At 35.0% G+C, this 19,562-nt stretch overlaps 1 protein-coding gene across 1 annotated transcript; it reads left to right on the forward strand.

Moving 5' to 3' along the window:
• Nucleotides 1-4,261: 4,261 nt before the first annotated feature.
• On the forward strand, nucleotides 4,262-15,370 carry LOC123238988 (baculoviral IAP repeat-containing protein 2-like). The gene is made up of 8 exons (XM_044666254.1): nucleotides 4,262-5,160; nucleotides 5,274-5,373; nucleotides 7,591-7,669; nucleotides 9,172-9,220; nucleotides 9,649-9,885; nucleotides 13,619-13,873; nucleotides 14,931-14,972; nucleotides 15,070-15,370. The coding sequence occupies exons 1-8, from the start codon at nucleotides 4,311-4,313 to the stop codon at nucleotides 15,261-15,263; spliced, it is 1,806 nt and encodes a 601-aa protein (XP_044522189.1). The 5' UTR covers nucleotides 4,262-4,310; the 3' UTR covers nucleotides 15,264-15,370.
• Nucleotides 15,371-19,562: the final 4,192 nt, after the last annotated feature.

The following is a 19,562-nucleotide window of genomic DNA, read 5'->3' on the forward strand; positions in this document are numbered from 1 at the left end:
GGGCTAAGCCCGAGAGGAAATGGAGGTCGTTTAAAAAGTTTCTCCAGACTCCAAAGCGGGTGATCCTCCGCGGCGGCCGCAGGCAGTGCAAAGAGGTTTCTCGGTAAACGGGACGCCGCTCTCTGGAGTCGCAGGTCGGTGCTGATTTCGGCTTTTTATAACGTCGCGGCCGCATTGGCCGGCTCGGCCGCGTTGGGCCGGGTGCCAGCGTTCAGCGCGGAGGTTTACGGAGAAGGGATCCAGCTGGTGCTGAGTCACTAGTTCAGGTGGGGCGCTGTGGTGGGGGAGGAGTGCCGGGGAGCTTGTGCCCGGGAATCTAGGATCCGGCGCAGGCTTGAGGCACGCGGGGAGGCGAGAGGCCGGCCTGGGCCGCGGGGAGCTGGGGGGCGGGGGAGGGGCGTAGAATGACAGATTTAGAGCTGGAAGGGATCCAAGGGGGCAACAGAGGGTTGAGTTCTCAGAGGTGAGCCAGGACTGCCAGAACGTGCCTCCCCTGAGCCTCCTTGGCTCTCCATCCCTTTCCTTCATCCTTTCCTTCTTACCAGCCCTGTCATACAGGATCTATGGAAAAGGGTCTTGGCTTCAAGGCCCAGCCTGGGAAGTCAGTTTTCCCTTTGGGCCTGGGAATGTTGTTCAGAGCGGGAAACATTTGCCAGGAGTAGATGGAAGAAATTAAAGAGATAATTCAAGAATTTATTGAGCATGTACCAAATGTGCCAAACTGTGTGCTAGGAGTTGTGGGTAGGAAAACATAAATGAAAACCCAGGCCATCAAGGAGCTCAAATCTTATTGTGGAGATTTTATATATATATATATATATATATACACACACATATATATGTGGAGATTTTATATATATACATGTATGTGGAGATTATATATACATATATGTGGAGATTATACATATATGTGAAGATTATATATGTGTATATATATGTATATATAACACAAAAGAATATATCAACCAGGTAATCAGAGGAAGGCACTAGAAGATGGAGAGTGTGGAGAGAGAATCCAATTTTTTATTGGTTCTAAAAAGCAGGTTATTCTGTATTTGTGTGTAAAGCCACTGACTTTAAACAGGGCCCTTGCTCTAAACTTTTGCCAATACAGATATATCCTGCCTAATATCTTTGATCACACACAAAAGCACAGCGTTAAATGAGACAGGAACAGGTATTTCCATAGGAAGAATATAATATATAGTGAAGAGTTTAACTTGCATTTATTTCATTTCTTTTTATATCATTAGGTTGAAACTGATTCATCTTATATAATCCTTTCAGTAGTATGTATAACTAGAAAGTGAAAAAGGCTAGTCCAGTTGTTAATAACTGTGATAGAGGAGAGTTAGCTTAAAGAGCTTCTTATGTTAAGTACACATCTTTACTATCTCCTGATTCTAAATAAAGCTAACAGAAGCAGTCATAGAGTCAGTTGTAAAAGTAGGAATAGTATTTGCTTTTCTAGGAATGTATGTTAATAGTATGGTCTTCAGATTTTATGACTCAAAGAAGTAACTTTGTGTATCTTTAAGTTTCTTCTGAGTTATTGTCTGTTATATCAATAAGTCTTTTCTTAAACTATGGTCTGAAGACAGTAGTGACAAACTTAAAAGAGTGCTTGGATTTTATAGTATAATTTATTAACCATAGTTAACATACTTTGAGTATGTAGGTTTTGCTAATCAATGATTTGGATCAACTATCAAAAGCCTATTTAAAAAAAAAAACTTCGAACATCCACAAGATATCTTTTGTCACAGAATGGGAATGGTGATGGACCACTGACTCTATTTACCTACAAATAAAGTCAGTTTTCAGTTCAGAATTATGGCCCAGAGATTTCTTTATTTCTTACAATGGACAATTAGATAATCTATGTTAGAGTAAAGAATCATCTTACTTCAAGGCCTGTGCAGCAGACTCTTAGTATGGAGAAGTGAGGGAGGAACAAAGGACAAGACAAAGGATGTAGTCAAAAAGAAAATTACACAATGCTGTTGTTTTATCTTAGTACTGAAAATAGATGTGGAGAAAGAAGAAGTAGCATAGCTCTCCCATCTATAGGAAGACAGTTGAATTGAAGAAAACTGAATTTGTATTTATTTAAATTCATCCCACTATTTCTAGTCAGAGGTAGAATTATAAAGTTGGGGATAGAGCAGAAGCCTTAGAATCCATTTTACTGCAGGAAACTCTTTACTCTGTTGCCTCTTCTTTGCAAACCCCAGAGAGTTCATGTATCAGTCCGGGGCATATATTTGATAAGGTTAAGACTAAACCTGTGATTTTATAGCTCATGCTAAAGAAGTCTCCTCTATCAATGTACAACAAGATCTTCTCTGAAGTTTTGCTTAGATCACTAAAGGGTTAAAAAACTTGCCCAGGGTCACACAGCTAGTATGTGTCATTTCTTACTTTTGAGGCCAGTTATCAAATATTTGATACTGAGACTAAATGAGGGAGCCTTCTGATTACAAAATTTGAATTTCTCCACATGTATATTTTCCCATTCTTATGACCAATGATGTGTGTTTTCATGATGGCCCAAAAGAACAAAATCCATTCATTCATGTAAGATTAAATCTATGATTTGGGTCACATGATGGTATTATTAATGAATTAACATATTGATCAATATTTTATATATTAATTTTATGCTCTCTAATACTTATATCAGTAATTAGATATTGATATAAATTCATATAATCATTATAATTAATAAATAATAATAGTATCAATAATCTATGTTGGATAGGAATTTATATGACAGATTTGGGGAATTCAGTTGTACTTTCAAGTTTATAATTTTTAAAAATTGTATTTTATATTATTGATATTAATTCCTATGAACACTTTGATTTCTAAAATTCTCTTTTTTTCTTAAATGATTTCACAGGAAGAAGAATCGTGTTCTCCTTTTTTTTTTCTCATTTTCTTTTGTGGACCAAAAAATCCCAGGATGGAGACCTAAACCCTTAAAAGGGACATAGTCTAAACTCGGGGAGGTAGTTTTGTGCACAAGTAACAGAAAATAGGTAATTAAAGTTATTGGTATTAAATGATTGTTAAATTTTGAAACATGGTCCATAAATAAATGGGATAACTATAATATAATGAAAATTGCTATCTCACTGTGACAAATAGAAAATATAAGTGGTCATTTCAAGGACATTAGGGTATAGCAATAATCTTTTGAAGGTTACCCAGTGCTAACAACTATAGTGAAGGATGAACATTTTAAAAATTAATTCTTTAGAGCAAGGAATTGGTCTCAGGTTTTTTGTGAAGTTAACTAAATTTTCAAGTAAGACATGTGTCCTGTTAAAAAAGATTTGTCGGGATGAAAAAATAGAAAGACCAAGAATTTTTGACTGGCATGAAAGGTTTAAAGAAAGCAAAGAAATCAGTGATGTTACATAAAGAAGTTGTCTAATAATCTGTAAGATGATGAAAATCACAGAATCAAGGAATTCTAGACCTGGAAAGGATCTTCGAGGTCCAACCCCTTCTGTCCAGGAGATCCTTCTCTGTAGCATTCACTGGTCATTTGACTTCTGTCTGAATGGACCTAGTGAATCAAACAGTTTGCTTTCCAAGGCAGTCAATTCCAGTGGAAGATAGTTCTAGGTAACGAGTACAGTACTTTTGTGAACTGTACTCCACTTCATTGTAACATAGCAGATATTGTCTGATAAGTACAGATTACACTGAGACTTAGAGACTGAAAAGGTCTGAGATTAAGTTCAGTCACATAGTCATTGGAAGAATGATGGATGAAAAATTAAATTTAGATAAAAGAAATGAATTTATTCTGAAAGAAAAATTGAACATGAAGAATGTTTCTAGAAAATATAAGATATACTTTGCAAATTTGATATTTGATGTTGAAAACTAGACAAAGAAGTATTTGTTGAACATAGAGTGCTAACAAAAATGCTATGTAAGTCAAACACTATTACAGCCTAGTAACCTGAAATCATTGATGTACTACCTCAAAGTGTCTAACATTAACTAGGGACCAGAAACACTTTATACAACTCCAAAGATATTCAACTTTAATCATTAGGTTTATATAATGGCACATATATAAAGTTATAAAGACAGTGATATATAACTTCAAAGTGTATTGAACATCTGGCTGCCATGATAATTTTTAGGACATCTCTATGAACCCTAAGTAGTCAGCATGAAAAATTATAAGGAATTTCACTTCTAGGTTTTTAGCCTGGTCCTAAAGTCAGTAATGATGCACAAAACTACCTCCCCAGAGAAAGACTTGTCCCATTTTTTGCCCTTAGAATCTCATGAACTTAGTAGAAAACATCATGTCCTTATCAAATATGAACTTCAGCAACCTATATGAACTGAAATATGACTTTTCTTGTGAACTCTACAGAATGTCTACATACTCCGCTTTCCCAGTCAATGTTCCAATCTCAGAAAGGAGTCTCGCTCGGGCTGGATTTTATTACACTGGTGTAAATGACAGAGTTAAATGTTTCTGTTGTGGCTTAATGCTGGATAACTGGAAACAAGGAGACAACGCGATTGACAAACATAAACAATTATTTCCCAGCTGTGCCTTCATTCAGAATCTGACTTCAGCTAACAATCTAGAATCTAACTCTCAGCCTGCTCTTTCTTCCTCACTGAATAGTGCCTCATGTTCATTATCTCCCAGTTCAGAACAGAGTGGATATTTCAGTGGTTCTTATTCCAGTTTTCCACTGGAGCCAGTGACTTCCAGAGGAGTTGAGGACTTGTCCCCTTTGAACACCAGCCCCTACAGTTATTCAATGAGTACGGAAGATGCCAGAATTCTTACTTACCAGGCATGGCCATTGACATTTCTGTCACCATTAGATCTGGCAAGAGCTGGCTTTTATTACATAGGACCTGGAGACATGGTAGCTTGCTTTGCCTGTGGTGGGAAACTGAGTAACTGGGAACCAAAAGATGATGCCATGTCAGAACATCGGAGACATTTTCCTCACTGTCCTTTCCTGGAGAGTCAAATCCAAGAAACATCAAGGTTCAATGTTTCTAATCTGAGCATGCAAACCCATGCAGCCCGTGTGAAAACCTTTGTGACCTGGCCACCTCAAATTCCAGTTTATCCAGAGCAGCTTGCAAGTGCTGGCTTTTATTATGTGGGTAAGAAACCCAAATCAGTAGAAGAAATATTCATAACTCTTAGCCAATAAATTTTCATTTAGCTTATTGTTCACATTAAAGTTCTGGTTCACTCCCTACTCCCATCCCCGCAGGTTGCAATGATGATGTGAAGTGCTTTTGCTGTGATGGTGGACTGAGATGTTGGGAATCCGGAGATGATCCTTGGGTGGAACATGCCAAATGGTTTCCAAGGTAACTACTTAAAGTTTTGTTTTGTAAAATTCTATAATAATGAGAAGAGTGGTTTACATCTTCATGCTATCTAATATAAATTGATCTCTCTTTAATACATAGTAATCCTTTTCTTCATTTCTGATTATCATTCATTATGCTATGAGCTACTTGACATTCTGAGGAACTGATTTTTGCCTTTCCTGCTGTCCATTAGTACAGTGCCAAGCACATAGATGATGACTGACTGATAACCTACTTATCGTGTTTTTCAGTATTGGTTGATTTAAAATCTCTTCTCTCCTCCAGTTCCAAATTTTAAACTGCTACCCTCATTTCTTCTCTCTTCCCTCCTCTCCATACTTTAAAACCTTTTTAATCTTCATCCACTCCCTCCTTTCCTCCTGCTCATAAAGCTCTTTGACAAGGCTGACCCACTCTACTTATGTCTTTGATTATATCCTTGTCCTGATCATTCTCTATCTCTTATTTTCAGTTTCACTTTCTTTATTGGTTTCTTTTCCTCTGCCAGTAGAATGTCAGCTTCCTGAGGTCTCTCTCTCCTTTTTTTGTCATTATATCTTTAAGACCTAGTATAGTGCTTAGCATATAGTAGGAACAGGGATATGGACCAGACCTATGATTTCACTGGAGTTAGGATATCTTGGTGAGGAATTTCTGCTGGTCACGATATGATATATGGCATCAACAGAGCTGAACTGTGATAGAATACAAGGATTCTGAAAAGTAGAGATGAAGAAGGAATGTATTTCAGGTCTGGGGGATAGGTGGTGTAAAATGTTTCCTAATTGGTCCACTTGCATCCATTTCTTTAACTCAATCAATAAACATTTATTAAATACCTATAATCGATCAAGCTTTGCTAAATCCTGGGAAGACAAAGGGAAAAGACAGTCCCTGCCCTTGAGAAGCTCACAATCGGCTCTCCTATCTGTTGTTCATAGAGTTGTCAAAATATTCTTCTTAATATGAAAATCTGATTGTCAGTCTCCTGAGTGTAAATCTTTAAAGTGATCCCCTTTGGGTGTAGGGAAGGGCATTTATGGCCATTCACAAAATGGTTTCATCCTCAGCTAAAAGCAATCTCTTCATTGTTTTTTTTTATAGTATGCTGTTTAGTTCTTTCTTTTGAACTTTTTCATTTAACCTAATATCATACTTATTTGTGTATACTTATGCTTCCTTTTAGGTCATAATAGAGTAGGGACTGTACTACTTTTCACCTTTGTATCCCAGCAACTTTTAAACACAATAAGGAAAATGAGAACTGACTGAGAATAGATCATTGGATTTTGCAATTAAGAAGTTAGTGCAGGGGCAACTAGGTTGCTCAGGGGATTGAGAGTCAGATCTAGAGATAGGAGGCCCTAGGGTCATATCTAGCCTCAGATACTTCCTAGCTGTGTGACCCTGGACAAGTCACTTAACTCCCATTGCCTAGCCCTTACTGCTCTTCTGCCTTGGAACCAATACACACTATTGATTCTAAGATGGAAGATAAAGGATTAAAAAAGAAGTAATTACTACAGACTCTTGAGAAGATAGTCTCATTAGAGTAGAAGTAAAAAGGAAGCCAAACTAGAGGGGCTTGAGGAATGAGGAGGTAGTGAGGAAATAGAAGTACTGAGTGGCTGTCCTTAATTAAGGGCAAGGATTACATTGTTTTTCAACTTTGAATCATCAGTGGCTTTTATATAGTAGGAGCAAAATCTGTTGGTTTAATTGAATTGACATTTTGAAATTAAAAATGATACTTATAGTACACTGTAAGGTTTCTAAAATTAGTTCAAGAGTAACCTTTCCATAGATTGCTTAGCCACTTTTGTTATATAAAGTCAAAATTTAAAAACTGAAATAGTATGATACTCTTGATTATAGGTACTTAGGTACTTTTTTCCTTTCTCTATCTTTTTCTTCAGATGACAGAATTAAATTTTTTATTATTTAAAATATTTTAATTTAGAGTATTAGTATTTTTAGTATACTAGTTTTAGAATATTTGTATTTTCTCTGTATTTTTGATAACCCACTATTATGTGTTATACTTATTAATTTTTAATAAATATGATTGTTATAAAGAAAAGCATACTTAACATTCCCTCAGCACTGCTAATCATATCCATTTCCCCAAACAATGTATAATTCATTTTAGCATTGAAATACATAAGCATTTAATAAGTGCTTTTACATGCATTAATTTATTCATTAATATTTTAGGTGTGAGTACTTAATTGAAATGAAAGGACAACAGTTCATCAATCAGGTTCAAGCCAGTTATCCTCATCTTCTTGAACAGGTATAAAGAAATTTTTGTAACTGTCTCTACTGTTTAAGATTTCCTCCAATTGGTGAATTTTAGGAAGTTCAAAAAATTGAGTTATACTTAATGAAAAAATCCAAGAAGCTGTGCTATATATAAAGTGCTAGTCTTGAAGTCAGGAAGAACTAGGTTCAACTCTTCCCTTTGAAAATAGCCATCTGAGCACTAGCACATCAAGGCTCTTGACTTGTATGAACCTCAGACAAAACTCTCTACTCAGCTGTGGATAGATTGTGATCGGCATTATTCCCACACAAATGAAATAAAAAATCTTTTACATGAAGTAAATGTTTTCTTTATAAATGTCTTTTAGTTATTATTTAGAAAAGCAAGACTAATCCAAGAAAAGACTTAGAAAAAGTCTTTAAATATACTCCAAATTTAATAATAATAGCCAGCATATGTACATATATACATGTGTATAATACATTTTACATTAATCTCATTCCATCTCCACCACAATTCTGTGAGATAGGAACTATTATTTTTATTCTCATTTACAGATAAGAAAATTGAGATTAATAGAGGTTAAATAACTTGTCTAGAATCTCATAGTTAAGTATCTGGGTTGGATTTGAATTTAGCTCTTCCTGATTCTAGGTACAATAGTCTTTCCACTATACTACTTAATTGTATATTTTACGTATATATAATAGCACTATACTACTCACCTATAACTAATATTTACATAGTATTTTAAAGTCTGCAAAGTAGCATCTTCATGACTATCTAGTGAGATAAGTATAAGTATTTTTCTTCCCATTTTGTGGATGAGGAAAATAGGTCAGGAAGGCTAAATGAATGCATAGCCAACAAGTATCAGAGATGAGACTTTTATAGGTCTTCTGACTTTATGACCAACAAATATTCTTTCTAGTATATCATGATCACGAAAAATAATTTTGTGGTGCATATATGTTTCTTCCATTTTCATGGGGAAAAATACCTATCAAAAGCAAAAAAAAAAATAGAAAAACTATGTAGACTTGTGGTAAGTTTTAAGAAGGAATCTGCTAGTCTTCCTATCCTTATTTTGAATAAATGACATTAGTCATTTTGAGGGTTAGGAAACTCAAAAAAAGCATTGACATTAACTGAAGAGGTGATGCTTTCATGTTTGTGTGTATATGTGTGCACCTGCACCTACCTACCCTAAAAGCTGGCCTAGTAACTGTTTTTTAGACATTAATTGAAGGAATCTTAAAAAAAAAAGCAATGTTGTTTTCCTTACTTTATTGATAAGAAAGAAAATATGTGATAGCTTTGGTTAGAGCCACAAGGAAAAAATCTTAATTCTTTAAGGCCTAGAGTTGGATTGTTAAATAAAAGTGAAATATTTTAGTGCCTTATTTGTGGTTTTTAAAAAATTACAATTTTGCTAATATTAGCACAATAGTATATGTATTAAGCAATTATTTTTGCCATGAGTAGGCAATTTAAGATTTATTTTTACTTATGTAGTCTTTTTTATCTAACAGCTGCTATCTACATCAGATGTTCCTGTGGATGAAAATGCTGACCTACCAAGTATGTACAATAATAATGCTACCTTAAATTTCAGTAGTATTATTTTATACTGTCAAAAAAGTATGTGAAGTCTGAGTTTATAAGATTACTGTAGAAATAAATACATGAAATAGTTATAAAATTAAAGGAAGCACAATTCTGAGTAAAAAGAAAATCTCTTTTCCTTCTCTCCTTTCATATTTAAAAAATAAACTGTACATAGACATGGAATTTGTGAAATGGGAATTTTCTGTGTTCTTTTTTAAATTTACTCAATTTTAGTATAACTTAATTATTTATTAATATTTAACTTAATGAATAAAATATAATAAATGTATAAAGTGCCAGTATTTATATAATTCTGTTTATATCTTACAATATTTTGCTATTTATGCAGATTAAACCATTAAAATTATCCTAACTTTCATAAAATCCTTCATTCTAAATAGTTATTCATTTTGGACTGGGAGAAAACCATGCAGAAGATGCAGTCATCATGAATACATCTGTGGTCAGATCAGCTTTGGAAATGGGCTTTGAGAGAAGGCTAATAAAACAGACAGTTCAGAGTAAAATTTTAACAACTGGAGAAAATTACAAAACAGTCAGTGATCTTGTATCAGATTTGCTTAAGGCAGAAGATGAAACAAGAGAAGAGGAAGAACAAGCTGAGGAAATAGAATCAGGTATATGAGCCACTAGTTCTATAACTATAATTAATTTTAGTTGAGCTCCATGTTTCTTCATTAAGTATAAAAATTACTTTTAGTACTTTAAAATGTATTCCTCCTATCCCACTTTTATGAAATTCATCCTAAAATCAAGGGTAAAGATGTTTTAATTATTTGGTGTGTCACTCCATATTTAACCAAAGGTTGACTACATATGCATATTATATTGTTCTAGTTCTCCTGTCTTTCTGGATACTCTTTTCTCTGTTTCTTTCCCTGGTATTATTTCTTCTTTTTATTCCTAAATATATCTGTAGCTAAAAATTCAGTTTCCTCATCTGTAAATGAATAGCTGGACTAAATTGGCAGTTGTCAAAGTGTGGTCTCTGTGGTCTCTCAAGCGGGGGGTCCCCAAGACCATTTTTGGTGATCTTCAAGGTGAAAGCTATTTTCATAAAAATTCTTAAGACATTAACATAGTACTCTCTTATCCAACTATATAACTGTATAAGACCATGTTTTCTTCCTGCACTTCATCCAAAATAACATATTGTAACAGTTTTTATATAGCAGATATGAAAATTAAGCTTTTATTTTTTGAGCCAGGCACTAAAGTGAATTTGCAAAAAAAAAAAAAAAACTAAAATAAAATAGAGCCATTCTGCTCACTATTATTTTTGGAAATTATAGTTGTTTCGTAAAAAATGTTATTTTTGTTAATGTTTATTATTGCTATTTTTAAATAAATTGGGAAATATTTTTAAATTTATCCATTTTAATTTCTAATGCAATAGGTATCAGTAGACATAACCACATAAACAAGTGAGGTCCCCAATAATGTTTAAAGAAGGGGCAGCTAGGTAATTCAGTGGACAGAGAATCAGACCTGGAGATAGGAAGTCCTGGATTCAAATTTGGCCTCAGATAAGTACCTAGCTGTTTAACCCTGGGCAAGTCACTTAACCCTATTTCCTAAACTCTTACCTCTCATCTTTCTTGGAACTGATACTTAGTATCAATTCTAAGACAAGATAAGGGTTTAAAAAAACAAGAGTAGAAAGGGATCTCAGACAAAAAGCTTAAGATCCACTGGATTAGATGATTTCTAAAGTCTCTTCCAGCCAGCAGTATACTAGCAAATGTTTAATAGCTAGCTCTCTGGGTTAAAAAAAAAAAAAAAGGAAAGAAAGAAAAAGTACCTATGAAGTTTAATCTTCACTATTAACATTTTCATCATTACTTTTTGGTCTAGAAAATCTATAATAAATCAAGCTCTGATTTGTAGTATTTGCTGACTTCCAAGGTGTGAATGCTCACACTGAATTTTAACAATTGGCTCTCCAGTCACTGGAGCTGGAACACAATACACCTTTGATCCTATAATTGTACTGTCCCTTTGGATTTAATGCTCTTCCTTTTAGTCTTCACCTATTGAAATCCTTCTCAGTCAGCTCACTTACCATCTTTTCCATTTGAAGCTTTAACTGATCTTTTTCCCCCTAATTCCCAGTGCTTTTCGTGTAACTAAATAAATATTTGTTCTGTTTAATAGATAAAAACAAGATATTCCCCTCTATCTCAAATTTATCCTTATATTATAGTCACTTATATATATAAAAAAAAATATTATGTGTCCACTTTATGTAGAGTATTCTGTTAGGCACTGAGAAAGATACATCATTTAAAAGATTGGGTCCCAGATATAAAGAGGATCACTGCCTAGTAGAGGCTACCATGATGATAATGATGATGATACCTTGAATTTAAATAAATGCTTTTATATCGGTGGTTAAAAATGAAGTTATGTAGTTATTTGAACCAGATGATTTTATGGAAATAGGAAAACCTTTGGGAAATTCCCTGGACCACTCCAGCTTAGTACCTGCTTTGCAACTTCCAGTCTTAGTCTAGGGCACTGTTAAGTCACTTTTCCAGGGCTACACAGCCATTATGTGTCAGAGGCAAGAACTAAACTGAGGTCTCACTGGCACTCTATGCACTACAACATAATTTATATAGTAGTAAAAATAAAAGCAATTGTTTGAGGTGTTTTATCTGATCCTTTTAGTAACCTTATGAAATAGGTATTTCTATCATTATTCTCCTATAGATGAGGAAGAAGGCTGAGAAAGAATAAATGATTTATTTTATGGTCACATAACTAATAGGCATCAGAAATTAGATTCCAATACTAGTCTTTCTAACTCTAAGCCTAGCACTCTATACATTGGCCCTAAAGAATGGCTTTATCAGATTACTATAAAAATAAATGTAGAAGAATACTGGATTTATAAATTTGAACAAAGTACAAATCCAAAGGAGGTAATAGAAATCCATCTTCCCCTAGTTCAAAGTTAAACAAATGTGGTAGATGTTTCAAATTTGGAATATGAGGGCAAGGAAAGGAATAGTCAGTACTTTAAATGATTAATTTTAGCCATATGTAATTGTCTTATGACATCATAAGCATTTTGGGAAATTAATTTTATTTCATACAATAGTCTTCTGTCTCTATTATAGTTATTCGTATTTTATTTATGCCACAACCATAGTGATAGAAAGTAACATCGAGAGTTTAAAGGACAAATTACTAGTTGAAATTTGAAAAGGAGAAACTGAATTACCAACTCCAGTATGGGATCAGTTTGAATCAGATTTTAAAGGATGGATGGAAATCATAAAAGTAGAGGGAGGTGGGAGAATGATCCAAACAAAAAGAATAGTCAGAACAAAAGGCAAAAGGTAGGGGAAGAAGAAAATGATGTCATATAGAAGGGCAAGTTATTTAATTTTGGTGCAGTGTAGAGTAGGTAGATAGGCCTAATACAAATTAGGGCTGGAGGTGGCCACCATATTATAGATGACTTTGACTACCAGGTTGAGAAATTTGAATTTTAGTTGTTAGGCTATAGAGAATTTTTGAAAGACTGTAAACAGAGGGTTGACATAACCAAAACCATATAGAAGTAAGATTGTCTGGTATGGTGCACAAGGCACTGGATTTAGAGTAAGGAAAACCCAGGTTCAAATTGTGCCATAGACATATAACTCCAGGTTGACCACTCTGTGCCTCAGTTTCCTCATTTGTAAAATGAAGGGTTTGGATTTGATAGTCTCTAAGACCCCTTCCAGCTCTAAATCTATGATCCAGTTATATATTGAAGAAAAGACCTAATGAAAAGCTATTTGTAGTAGCCAAGAAGTTGAGGACTTTACTAGGATGGTATCAGTAGAAATAGAGAAATGAAGATTCTGGCTATTAAAATTAGGAAGGGAAAATCAACAGAATAATGAGAGGTGATAGAAATGGAAAAGGTGATGATAAAACCAAGGTTTCAACATCCCAAATTAGGTTAGAAGTATTACTGAAGAAGAAAGAGGTCAAAAAGAAAAAAGTTTTTAGGTGAAAGATATTGAATTTGGTTTTATATATCATGAATTTGAGGTACTGTTGAGACATGAGATATAGTTGTATACTTTATCTGTTATTTTTTATATATTCTTAAATATAACATCTGAATTTCATTACATATAGACCCAGATCTATTGATTTCACCAAGATGCCTATATCTGCTTATTTTATTTTGTATTTTCATATGAAGATTACATAAAATAGGTAGTTTATTATCTTGTCAGTTGTAATTCTTAAGAATTATATAACTAAAGAAAACAAGAGAAAAAATACAGAAGTTTTGCGATTAGAGCTTATATGTTTAAATCTTTTATATATTTTTCTTTTTCAATCAAGATGACTTATCATTAATTCAGAAGAACAGAATGGCCCTGTTTCAACATTTGACCTGTGTGCTTCCTGTTCTGGATTGTCTGTTGATTGCCAAAGTGGTCAATGAACAAGAATACAATGTTATTAAACAAAAAACACAGATATCTTTGCAAGTCAGAGAACTGATTGATACCATTATAGTTAAAGGAAATATTGCTGCAAATATATTTAAAAAATGTCTCAGAGATTTCGACCCAGTCTTACATGACAATTTATTTGGTAAGTTTACTAGAAAAGTATTTTTAAAGCTTTATAGATTATTGGCCATATATTTAATATCTGTGATCAATTTAATACGACTAATAGGTAATAGTTTAAGCATATCCCTTAGGGCAAACATTAAATAATTTTATTCCCTTCACATTTTATTTAAATGTAATAAGTAATTATGATATTCTACCTGAGCCTAACTTGTTCCACTTTGGAGAAGTGATGGTTTCTCTATACCCTTCCTTAGGCTTAGGCCAGGTCTTAATTATTCTGTTAAGTTCTGGGTACCACCTTTTGGGAAGGACACTGATGAACAAGAGAAAATTCAGATGATCAGTTGCAGGAATAAGGAACGTTGATCCAAGAAAAAAGTAAAATAAATTCTATTGATAGATTTTGTTTTTTCACTATCTATATTATCTAATATATTTCTTCCTACAGGCCCTCCCAGAGTCAATCAGTCAATAAGTATGTATTAAGCACCTATTGTGTGCCAGGCACTGTATAAAGTGCTGGACAGAGCCTACTTATAAGAAAGATTTAACAAGGGTGGGGGGAAGGTTCAGCAAAACTAACCAATTCATAGTAAAAAGGCTAACATATTTATATGTGTTTTCCTATAGTCCCCCTAACTCTGCAAAGATAGAGGGGGCAATGTTCCTTCAGGGGGAAGATTTAAGAAAGACATGGCAGCTGCCTTCAAGTATTGAAAGATGGTTTTGTGGAAAAGGGATTAGATTTGACACTAGCAAGTAGAACTAAAAGCATGGGTAGATATTTCTTTGAGGCAGATTTAGCTAAGTTCAATGTAAAGAAAGATTGCTTTATAATTAGAATTATCTGAGTAGAATCAGATACTGTGCAAATGGTGAGTTCCCTTTTATTTTTTCTTATTAGAAATCACTTTGTTGATTTTTTGAGGGATTCTTATTTAAGTACAAGTTGGACTAGATAGTTTCTCAAGAGTCCTTCCAACTACAATATTGTGTAAAAATATGCTCTGTGGTTTGTATTTTAAGTAGATCTCTAGTGTGATAATAGTTTCTTCATCTTTTTTCTTCCCCAGTGGAAAAGAACATGAAGTATATTCCAACAGAAGATGTTTCAGGTAAAATGCTATTATCATTTTAAAACTAACATTAATGGGTTTTTTTTGTTTTTAATGTGAAAACACAAATTGTATTTCATTATTTTTTTCTTTTTAGGCTTGCCAATAGAAGAACAATTGAGGAGATTACAAGAAGAAAGAACCTGTAAAGTTTGTATGGATAAAGAAGTATCTGTTGTTTTTATTCCTTGTGGACATCTAGTAGTTTGCAAAGAATGTGCATCTTCCCTAAGAAAATGTCCTATTTGTAGAAGTACTATCAAGGGTACAGTTCGTACATTTCTTTCATAAAGAGAAATCAATAATTCTCTAAACTTTTGCAGATGAGGAATTCAAATGTTATCTTAAGCCTTCAGAAATAAAGATTGTTATTACTTATACCTGATTGACTGATATCTTGGCATGTTTTCCTCTCTTTCCTGCCAAAAATAAATTATCACATTGAATTACTACTCTTTAATGTCCATGAGAAATTTGTGTCATTAACATATGGGGTGGGAGGTCAGGAAAGTGGAAGGATGGGAGGAGACATTATAGTTTCCTACATAACAAAGAAAGGAATATAGAATAAAGAGTTGTAATAATTTAATGTTTCACAAGTTGCGATGGTAAATGAACAAGCTTTATATGATGTAACAAAATTTATATGATGTAAATGCAAGGTAATTTGGAGAGAGTTATTTATCAACTAGGAGAATCCAAGAAGGATTAATATGAGGTGGCATTTGAGCTGAGGGTTTTGTTTTTTTTTAATAAACCCTTGCATTCTGTCTTAGAATTGATACTAAGTATTGGTTCCAAGGTAGAAGAGCATTAAGGGATAGGCAATTGAGGTTAAATCACTTGCCCAGAAGTATCTGAGGCCAGATTTGAACCCAGGACTTCCCATCTCTAGGCCTGGTTCTTTCTACCGAGCCACCTAAGCTACTCCTTTGAACTTTTTTTTTTTAAATAAAATCCCTTACCTTCCACAATGTATTGGTTCCAAGGCAGAAGAGCAGTAAGGACTAGGCAATGGGGGTTAAATTACTTGCCCAGGATCACACAGCTAGGAAATGTCTGAAGCTAGATTTGAACCCAGGACCTCCCATCTCTAGGCCTGGCTCTCAGTCCACTGAGCTACCCAGCTACCCCTTGAACTAAGTTTTAAAGAAGATATTAAATCTACAAAATGGTGGTGAGGTGAGAGTACAATCCAGGCTTGACAAAGAGCCTATGCAAAGGCCCAGAGACTGGAGACTTTGGGCTTCTTCAACCAGTTTTCAATGAACAGATAATGTTTACATTATTCTCCTGATCTAATCTAGTAATGTTTTGACAAGAAAATGAATTTAGTGTAAGATGGCCTATTCTTGAGAAGTCTTTGTAGTTCACTCCTCATCCTAAGTCATTACAAACTATAATTTGACAATATTTTCTAGAATTTTGCCAACAACTGAAAGTCAAACTCTCTTATGTAAAGGCCTTATTCTCTTTTTATTTCTTTCTCTTTCTTTCTCTAGTCCTTCAACAAATCTATACAGCAAGATAAGGAACTATTATTCCTATATTTTAAGTCATGATGCAGAAATCCAAATCTCAATGGCAAATACCAACATCAACATCTTAACCTATTTAATCTCTTCCTAAATCTACCTTTCTTCCCTGAATTCCCTACCTTTAGTCAGCAGTGTGTGAGATAAAAAATGATGACAAGTGCCACACACAACTGTGTAAGATAAAAATAAGTGCAAATGTCCCACTCACTCAAATAAGCAAAACCTGGAATCATAAGCGGGAGTAAAAAGAGGGAGTTGTTTATTCCCTTCATGAAAGAGAGCACTTCAATGATGGGCTAAGAAGTGCCAACTGACTAGGCAGCAAACAGGCAATATATATAAGTTCCCAACAAGGCTCCTCCTACCTCCCCATCAGCCCCTCCCCCCAATCCAAACTCCTATGACTGGGTTGTAGATTCTTCCAACCCAGTTCAGGTGAGGTAAGGGGAGCAACCAAGCCAGTCACCACCCCTTCTGTCTTCCATCAGTGTCACTCCCAAGCCTGTTCCTGAGTCCTCAATCAACAAAAGGTAACAGACTTGGGGCAGCTGGGTAGCTCAGTGGATTGAGAGCCAGGCCTAGAGATGGGAGGTCCTAGGTTCAAATGCGGCCTCAGACACTTCCCAGCTGTGTGACCCTGGGCAAGTCACTTGACCTCCATTGTCCACCCTTACCAATCTATCACATAGGAGCAAATACACAGAAATTAAGGGTTAAAAAAAAAAAAAAAGGTAACAGACTAGCCTTTGTAAGCTGAATGCTTATTCTGACAATAGCACACTCAATTCCTCTCTCTCACACAGCAGTAATGATAAAAACATACAGAAACTTCTGTTTTGTCCAAAACACAATTAGTAACTTCAATAATCCTCAACTATCTCAGTATCAGTGATGTCTTTTTCTTATGTATCTATGGATGTACAATATACCATTCCCTGGAGTAAAAGTTACTTCTAAAGTTGTTCAACTCCTCCAGGAACTGATGCAGAGTGAAAGGAGCAGAGCCAGAAGAACTTTATACACAGAGACTGATACACTGTGGTAAAATCGAGTGTAATGGATGTCTGTACTAGCAGCAATGCAATGGCCCAGGACAACTCTGAGGGATTTATGGAAAAGAACCCTATCCACATTCAGAGGAAGGACTGCAGGAGAGGAAACATATAAGAAAAACAACTGCTTGAACACATGGGTTAATGTGGACATGGTTGGGGATGTAGACCCCAAAATGACCACCCCAATGCAACTATCAATAATAGGGAAATAGGTCTTGATCAATGACACATGTTAAAACCAGTGGAAATGTGCATCAGCTATGGGGTGGGGGAAGGTCTGGGGGGTGACGGGGAAAGTAAGAACATGAATCATGTAAACATGGAAAATTTTTCTTAAAAAAAATATATATATATATATATTAAAGTTGTTCAACTCAACTCTTGGATTAATAAACTCCAAAAATCCCTTTTTCCCTCCCTTCTCTGTATGACATTCTTCCAACTCTTGCCTCCTGTGAATTAGGATTCTCTTCTACTTCTTCCCTTCCATTTCATTTTCTTCTTAAAAAGGTTTTCTTGACTTAAGGCTAATGAAGTCAAGCCTGTGTACCCCAAACCCTTGAAATTTAGAATCACCATATCTCACAGTGTAAACTCCTTTCTCTTGCTACCCTTCCATGCTCACTATAATTCATCCCATCCTACCCATTTCCATCCCTCTCATTTTTTTGCCTTTCCTTTCTATTATACCTTCTATAGTCCCTGTTCTATTATTAAGAAACTTCCTTTCATCATGAACCTCTTTTTCACTTTTCACTTTATTCTCAGAGAAACTCTGCTTTCTGATGGACATAGTATTCCTGATCATTTATGCCAGTCCTGGGTAGTCTCTTCAAGGTTTACTCCATCCACCTTTATTTCCTGGACCATATCCCTATGACTATAATCAGCCTCCAAGTCATCTGTCCTTAAACTAAAGTTCGCCCAAATTCTGGCCTTCATGTTTAGGAACTTTAATATGCATATTAATTTCCCCTCAAAAATGCTGGCCTCCCAGATCATCAATCTCAATAATTCTAATGATAAAACTTCACCTCAACCATCCACAGAAATAGTGACACTTTGGATTTTGCCATAACCATTAACTGCCAGATTCATAGAATATAGAATCCTGTAGTTTCATTTCTCTCTCTGCCTGAGTCCTCCTAAACTTATCCTTCATCCTCACCATAGTTTGTAGTTCCTCAAAACTTTCCTGCTTTTCTAACCCTACTCCGGCCTCACTTAAAAGTGCGAAAAAAATTATTTTTTTGCTTCTCATTTCTAAAAATAACTCTTCCTCCTCTGCAACCCAGCAAATTATTCTTTGAACAAAGATTATAAAAGGAAAAAATCAGCATAACTAACATCCATACTGGGTCTGGTGGGATATTCATTATACCACCCTCATAGTTCCCTACAGTAATGAAGGAAAGGAGATGCATTTTATTAACTCCTCAAGTGACTCACTTTTCCCCCTTTATAGTCTTGACCCTGTAGTTGACTGTTTTAACTGCCTTCTGCTCTTGACAAACCTCAGTCCGGGGTTATCTCCACTCCTTACCTTCTTTATTCCTATTCTTTGTTGCTGAATGCCACTGAAGGAAGCCATGCAAGCATGCCAGTTGGGTCCAATAAAAATTCATGTTATTCAGTCTTAAGTAGACCCTTGTTATTGCCCAGTAATTCTTTTTTTTTCCCCTCTGAGTTGTTATTACATTCCTTTATCAGTTGTTCCAAAACTTTTCTCCTAATGCCCCATGCTATCCTTACTTACTTTACTGAGAAAATCGAAGTCATCTATCCACTAATGAGATATTTCTTCCATACTCCAAACCTCAAATACCCTGTCTTCCCATAACCCCTGATCTGATCCCTCTTAGGGTAGTCAAAAGCTTATGCTAGTTGTAGGGCTGGGGTAAGTATATAGGTCGAGGCAAGATTTAGTTTGGTTCCAGCGATGCCTTTTTGGAGAAAATGTTGGCTTTCAGACATCCTTGAAATTCCTGTTTCAAGGG

The sequence above is a fragment of the Gracilinanus agilis genome, chromosome 3, assembly GCF_016433145.1.
Source record: "Gracilinanus agilis isolate LMUSP501 chromosome 3, AgileGrace, whole genome shotgun sequence".
NCBI lineage: Eukaryota > Metazoa > Chordata > Mammalia > Didelphimorphia > Didelphidae > Gracilinanus > Gracilinanus agilis.